Source organism: Buceros rhinoceros, unplaced genomic scaffold (genome assembly GCF_000710305.1).
Source record: "Buceros rhinoceros silvestris isolate BGI_N320 unplaced genomic scaffold, ASM71030v1 scaffold17744, whole genome shotgun sequence".
Lineage (NCBI taxonomy): Eukaryota > Metazoa > Chordata > Aves > Bucerotiformes > Bucerotidae > Buceros > Buceros rhinoceros.
The window spans coordinates 1,780-9,493 of NW_010407821.1; the positions used below are offsets into that span (position 1 = coordinate 1,780).

At 46.3% G+C, this 7,714-nt stretch overlaps 1 protein-coding gene across 1 annotated transcript in view; it reads right to left on the reverse strand.

Moving 5' to 3' along the window:
- Positions 1–7,714, reverse strand: part of LOC104492130 (obscurin-like) — a gene marked incomplete at both ends in the record, with an annotated part of 9,512 nt that overhangs the window by 1,389 nt on the left and 409 nt on the right. Inside the window, 7 exons of the mRNA XM_010134641.1 lie at positions 726–995; positions 1,888–2,154; positions 3,145–3,411; positions 4,463–4,729; positions 5,528–5,797; positions 6,412–6,678; positions 7,258–7,362. Coding sequence (XP_010132943.1) covers positions 726–995; positions 1,888–2,154; positions 3,145–3,411; positions 4,463–4,729; positions 5,528–5,797; positions 6,412–6,678; positions 7,258–7,362 — 1,713 coding nt within the window. The remainder of the gene's footprint in view (positions 1–725; positions 996–1,887; positions 2,155–3,144; positions 3,412–4,462; positions 4,730–5,527; positions 5,798–6,411; positions 6,679–7,257; positions 7,363–7,714) is intronic.

Here is a 7,714-nt window from a genome sequence, read left to right on the forward strand (position 1 = left end):
GGGGGGGGGAAGAAAAAAGAAAAAAGGAGATGGAACTTTCAATGAAAATCGTGATCACTATATGGTTGGAGGTTTTGCAATTCAAATATCCAGCAAGTTTTCACTTTCTCTGAGGAATGATTCCTGTGGTGTTAGGGGAGGGAGAGGAGAAGCAGCCTTGCTTTGTAGTACATATGACTTGCAGTGAGGGGCTCTCGGTGAACAGGAATGATTGCTTACAGGAACGGAGGACTTGTCCTGATGGCACCCATTTCACTCAGGGTGGGATCTCTCTCACTAAACACAGACATCTACGCTGCAGAGATACGTAGCGGAGTCACTCTACAGCCAGCAGCGACCTGCTAAGCACAAGCAACGGACTGCAAGAAACAATTTATTTTGTCCTAAATAGGTCTAATTGTGGATGATGAACCATATCCGAAAACTACCTCTTTCTTCTCTCCACTGACCACCCAGGGAGCCTTGGGTGGTTGTCTCAGATCACACGGTCCAGGCAGTAACTGTCCGTACAACGACACTACTCGGTGTATTTTGCAGTGCTCACGTGTCTACAAAAACTTCCAGGCTTTTACTTGTTTTTGAGGGAAAATCTCAGTGCTCACGGCTCACTGAGAAAGCTGCTATTCACTTGGGTCATGACAAGAGTTTGCCTTCATGGTTTACTGATGTATCTCACGAAAAGTCACCCAACAAATCAAACCCCAGAACCTCTCTGATCTCATTACCTTTCACAACCAGAGAAGCCTTGGACGTTAGACCACGGGCAGTGAAAATGATTTCTCCAGCATCATCAGGAATCACATTTTTAATACTGAGCGTGTATTTCCGACCTGCGTTAGAGGCTTTAAATCGCCCACCGCTTTCCACTTTGCTCCCATTCAGGGTCCAGTTGAAGTCACCAATGCTTTCGTGGGACAAAATGCACTCAAAAGTGCAATCTTCTCCCTCCTGGACTTCAGTGTTCTTCAGTCGCTTGGTGATGCCAATGTTCAGTTCTGGAAGACAAGAAGTAGGTTAATACAAGGAGAAAAGGCTTTTCTGGTTGACAGGCGTAGTAGCGCTGACATTTTTAGCTCATCAGACTGGTTTATCCACTGGTCCGGCAGGACACCACTGTGCTCTTCACAGAGTATTTGACATGGGAAGGATTTCTCAAACACTGGAATTCACTTGGAATCACCACAAAGCTATAGAAAAAGGAACACATGAACCTCCTGGCTTTGCTCTGGAAGGACTGCATGAAGAACAGCTCAAGTGGTGGAGAAGGGTCAAGGTTCACCGACCTAGAGCGGAGAAAAGCTGTCAGACAGGAATTCTCTGGGATGTCATGTGAGGCTTCTCTCCATGGTGATATGAAAAATGGGGTGTTTTTATCTGTTAACTTCTTACCATCCTACCCACCCCAGTGTTCAAACTGGACAAATCCAGTTTATCTCATTACCAACACAAGTTTGGAAGCCATGGGCAATTCTTCCTTCAAGCAGTCACATGGATGAGAGGACAGGCTGAACTTCTCGGTTCTTTGATAGTAAATGTTGTCCTACTTTTGGGTTCTCACAACGGACTCTGAACTAAGAGCTCCAAGATGTGAAACGTAAGCTGGTTTGTTGGTGCTGTTTTGGGGGAGGCACGGGGTGTGTGTATGTGTTAGCAATTATTTGCTCTTCAGGAGGATTTCTGCACCTTAGGGATGCTCAGGAAGGAAACCTTGACGCTACATTCTTGACGTGATTTTCACTGAAACACCAGATCTGCTTAACATCAAAGAGAGCCAGGGATTGTTCGCTGTGTTATGTGGGGCTTATGGAGGAAGAGGTGTGAGACAAAGTGACCAAACCCACCCACGTTTGCAGCACCCCTTGACTGGCCAGCACCTACAGTACTCACCCTGAACGCTGACCTTTGACTTGGCCACATCTGTGCCAATATCACAGGTGTATAAACCTGCATCTGTCTTTTCAAGGTCACGGATAAGGAGGCACAGGGTCTTCCCAGACTGTATCTGCTCATACTTGTTACCAGAAGCGAGCTTCACACCATCCTTTTTCCAAACAGGTTTGACCTTCTCTTTGGAGACTTCACATTCCAGCTTAATCACACCTCGCTCCTCACCGAAAGCATCGTCCAAGGACTTCATGAAGACAGCAGGCTTCTCTGAAGGTTAACGGGCAAAACAGAGAACAACCGGGATGTTTAAGTCGAGACACTTTCGGTTGCTACCACAGTTCTGCTCTTGCATCTCTGTTTTATTGATTCCCTGTATCTAATTTAAAATATATTTGACACTGAAGGTATTTAAACAGGGAAAGATTTTGACCAGATATAAAAGAAGGAAGAGAAAATCCTCCAGATTCTGAATGGGTAGAGTAAAAGAGTCAAATTATTCAAACACTCCAGGAAGAAGAAATTAGTCGTGATCAGGAGGCAAAACACAAAGGAAATCAGAGGGATGATTCTCTAAGAGGATATGGAGAACGTCAGAGTCTGATTTGCGGAGAGAATGGCCCACAGTAATTCCCACTCATGTCTCCAGAGACGCGAAGGCATTTCTTTAGGATAACGAGTCACTGTGGTTTACTCACGCATGCATGTACGGGTGCGTTGCTAAAGAAAATGTGAAATATTGGTGAGAGGTTTACCTCGTGTTTGCCATTCTAAAATAATTCACGCCACTTACTGTGGCTCAGCTGATGCACAAGGGCATGTCAAACCCCAGCACCTCAGACATGTGACCAAACTTTAAGGGTTACTAAGGACAGCAGCAAACTGCCTTCTCTTTGCTGCAGCAGCGCAGCTCCAGAACTGAGGTGCTGAAAGGAGTGCCCTACCCTTGGAGGCACAGTGAACGTCAGCTTCCTGCAGACAAAAATCTATATAAACAACAGTTTGTGGACTAGATATAATTTAAGAGACCTCAGGTAGAGGAAATTGCTCTTGAGAGTATCCTGATGACAAGTAGAAGCATGCTAAATAGCTATGGAATGTTCTGGCAGGAGACCAAGACAGTCTTCCTTAGAAGGAAGCCCTTGCACACTCCGCTCATCCCCACAGAGCTGAAGCTTACGAGCAGAGTTGCTGCCTGGGTACGGAAAAGCTCCTTTGCATCTCTTACTGACGTTGAGGAGGTGCGTGATCACGACCCACCTATCACCTTCAGACGTGCGCTCTCTGACACCTTGTCTGACTTCATTGTCACCGTGCCGGCATCCTCAGGTTTGACCTGCTTCATCGTCAGCGTGTAGCACTTGCCAACGTTCTTGATGTCATTGAAATTGTTGGTGTAAAGGAGGGTGCCGTTGAGGAACCATTCCACATCCTCGTCGTCGTGAGACAGCTCGCAGGAGAAGACAACAGAACTTTCTTCTTCAATTTCCACGTCCTGCAGGTGTTTGAGCACTTCGACATTGCGGGCTGTGGGAAACCAAGGTGCACCATCACTGCTGGTATCACAAATAGATTTCATCGTGTTTAGAGATGATTAGATGCTTTAGGCTGGTCTCCTGTACACCACGGGGCATTACACTTCGTTTACTTCAATCTGAATTTGGTCCAATAAAAAAAAAAATTGCCCAGAGCTCTCAATTCTTTTTACACATTCTGCTTTTTTCCCTTTTTAATTTAAAAATAAGTCTTTCTAAAACGGCAATGATACTACAGTGATGCCTAAACACCCCACATACTCTTTATAACCAAACTGTCCCCCACGCATTGCCCAGGGAACACAGAGGAGACGACGAAGACAACGAGTTCGGCTACAAACAGCAAGTACGAAGAGATTGAGAAGCTCGCTCAGGTTTAGGGAGCGGCAGGAATGGAATTCTTTTCTTTCCCAGTCCTGGCCCAGAGGCTTCTCTGCTACCTCAGAGGAGGGTTTGGGAGTATTAAATCATTTGGATGAACCTCTGCAAGGTCAAACTGTTACCAAGAGCTGCTGCTCCCTGGACTTCTGGAAACGATTCCGTGGCTCACCTCCAAGCCTGGCTGAAAGCGACACAGCGATCAGCTTTTCCTACAGCCTCACCAGAGGCGAAGGACTGGCTAAGAGCCAGATGTCGTTATCACAGAGCATCCGCAGAGTGCATAGTACAGTCGGTTCACTTAAGACATCACATTTATATAGAACTAGCAGAAGGCGAATGTGGGAATCTACCTCTATTTACTCAAGAAGGGAAAACGAGGGTGAAATACTGAACCATAAGGGTATCAGAATCATGGATTGGTTTGTCTTGAAAGGGCCTGTTAAAGCCCATCTAGTCCAACCCCCTGCAGGGAGCAGGGACATCTGCACCCAGAGCAGGGGGCTCAGAGCCCCAAGGGCCAACTGACCTGGGATGGTGCCAGGGATGAGGCTGCTCCCACCTCTCTGGGCAGCCTGGGCCAGGGCATCACCACCCTCAGCATAAAAAATTTCTTCCTTACACCTATGAAACTGGCTGACCATCCCGCTGCAAACCGCTCCTACCTTCCACAGTCAGCGTGGCTTCTGTCTCTGCGTTTCCAGCCCTGCACTTGTACACACCAGCATCTTCAGGCTTCACCTTCAAAATCCTGAGCTCTGCTGAATGCTGTTCCCGCTTGATTTTGTACTTCTCAGAGGGCTCGATGGGTGTGTGGTCCTTGAACCACTTCACAATCTTTGGAGAAGGCTTGAAGTCACAGGACAGGATGACCGAGTGGCGCTCCAGAGCTGTCTTGTTCTCCATCTTCCTGGTGATCTGTATGTGGTAATCTGGAAAGGAGGGTTGGGAAAAGATAGGATCAATCTGGAGAAGAGAGAACTTTTTAACCTGCATTTCATGCCAAACAATTTCATGTACATCCTTCACTACTGCTTCTTTAATTGCTCAGATGATGCCACAGTTTCTGTTGCAGAGCAGATTTGCTTTGAAGCTAAACCAACACGGTGATCTGAAGGAAATGAACATTTCTATAAGATAATCCTGTATATCAGCCACCAAATAGCGGCCCAGTTCTGGTCCAGTGCTTACTGAATAAAAACCTCCGTTAGAGGGCGATTCAAGTAAGAGCAAATAAAAGACAAGACAAGGACTTCAGGATGCGATTGGAGATAGATACTGTGGTGACAGGGGAAGAGAAAAAGCCTTGAAGCTTTGTCCCCGATCAAGTCAATGACAAAGCAGATTAAGTAAATGAGCTATCAAACTTGTCTAGTTCACAAATGGGATGAAATAAACTCTTCTGGCAAATTTCATCTGCATTGTCCTCTTTGATAAAGTCAAGAAGAAAAAAAATAAACCCAAACCAGTCTTAGCTCAATAGATTTGAATACTAGGAACACCAAACTCCTTTAATCCGACCCCTTCCTGAGACATCGCTGGTTCGTTTTGTGCATCCAACACTGCGCCCAACAACTTAATTTGGGAACTAAGCAGATCCGCCAGGTACACACACGCTTCCAAACCCCAGTGCAGCCTGCACGTTAGACAGAGTGTCTGAAAAATGACTTTCCAGGGACTGAGAGGGAGGTTCTCTCATGATCTAATTAAGCCAGGACATATCCCATTACCTCTGACGAGCAAGTTAGCTGTGGATTTTGATTTGCCAATGGAGAACTGAATGGTGCCTGTCATATCAGCGCTGGTTTTCAGTATTTTCAGCCTGTGGATGGTGCCTTCTTGGTGCATGATAATGTTTCTGCCAGCCTGTAAGACTTCTCCGCGTAGAGTCCATTTGGGGGGTTTCACGGATGGGAGGGATATCTCACATTCAAACGCGGCTTCTTCAGGCTCAGTCACATCCTCGTCACACAACTCCTTTATAATATTAATGGATTGCTCTGGGTGAAGGATGGAATGGGAAAGCAGGGGGTTAGGAGTCATGGAAGAACTCTTCCATTAGCATCCTGCACACTCGTGCCACCTGGACAGCACTTGAATGCTACACTTATTGGCTCAGAAGGCCTAAAAACATTCCTTTTTTGCATTAAAATGAACACCTATTGCTGGTCACAGGTCAGACAGTGAGACCGCGACACTGCCTCAAGAGAATCCAGACCTGCTGATTCTCGGACCGATTCCTAAAGCCATTTCGTACTCTGACATTGAGCACTTGGCACTATATAAAATGGAAAAGAAGGTTCACTGAAATGTGGGTGTTACTAATAGGAAACACTTCGGCTAGTTACAGCAACTTCTCTGAACAACAGAGTACATTGGATAAACCACCCTGGAACGGGAATTTCCTCAGGAGAATAGATCATATATTCGTTCCCTAGGATGTTCCTGTCCTCACAATCCTAAAAAGAAGCACTATCGATGGACTTGAGAAGAAATCACCACTGAATTAAAACAGGTTTTAAGTGGTATTGTGTTTTCCAAGTGACAAGGACTTTTCGAATCAGCCGATCCTCCCCTTCCAATGCATCCTAGAAGGTAAAAACCGATTTACTACCTTCCACAAAGAAATTAGCGCTGCTTTTGTCATCAAAGGCGTCACAAGTGTACGTGTCTTCGTCTTCATAATCCGCATCGTTGATGATGAGTTTCCGATAGACACCATCGCTCACCATCTCGTACTTGTCACTAGGGTGAATTTCAACGTCCTTTTTGTACCACCTCACTTTGGCGTTGGCACGAGACACCTGGCACTCCAGGAATCCCCGGTGTTTTTCAAGAGCGATCTTATCTCGCAAAGGCTTCACAATTTTTACAGGCAGCTCTGAAAGGAAGAAAAAAAAGACAGAGTATCAATATAGTTGTAGTTTCAGTATCGTGCCAATCAAAAGCTCGTTCGCAATATTCCTTTTATGGTCAGACGATGCAGATGATGACAAGAATCCCCACTGCGCTAAGCCCTCAACTATCACACAGCAAGTGAAGAGCTAACGAAGGGAAAACCTCTTATCCCTATTTTATGACTTGAGAGGTAATAGATAATTTACTCAACACTGGCAAAAGCCAGGGACTGAGATCAGATTTCTTGAGCTCCTCATCAGTGTGTTAATTCAAATGTCTTCCTTCTCTCTGTCTCTATCACACTGTTTACATTAAACACCAAAAAAAGGTCCGTATTCTTTTTAAACATACCCCGGAAAGAGAAAATGCAGGAGAAAGTCACACTACGGCTTTTTATCCCTCAAACTTCAAACATGGCCTTGAATGCCTTAGGGTACCAGATCGACCTTCTGAGAAAATAAACTAGGTGGTGGTTAACTTCCTTCGCGTTAAAAGCAAGGGAAGGTGGTTGGTTTGTAACGCGAGAGAGCTTAAGCCGCAACGGCATGAAACGCGTAGTTACCTTTCACAGTAAGCTGGGCACGAGATTCTGCCTTTTCTGCCACAAATTTGATCTCTGCTGCGTCTGTGACTTCGACGCGGATGTACGTCAGCGAGTAGGCTTTTCCTGTGAACAGAGACGCAGCCTCCCCTGAGCAAATGGCCGCCTCTGCCAGGCACGCTGCCAGGCTGGGCATCGCTCCGCTGGGCATTGCTTCGCCCTCACGGCGGCAAGGCCAACCGTCCCCCTACGTCTGTGTCCCTGCTGCAAAAGATAACCTAACCCCAGCTCCTCCACGGGCTGGTTGAATGTGGTCGCCACCATTTGGAAAGTACTTGAAAGGGAAGGATCCCACCCGCTCGCAGATGACAAATCCCTGGTGGCAGCATGGGATGGTGGGTGACACCCAATTTGCCCTATTAGAGTTCCCACCACATCACTGCCCTGGCCGATGCCCAAAACAAAAGGGGAACCCTCT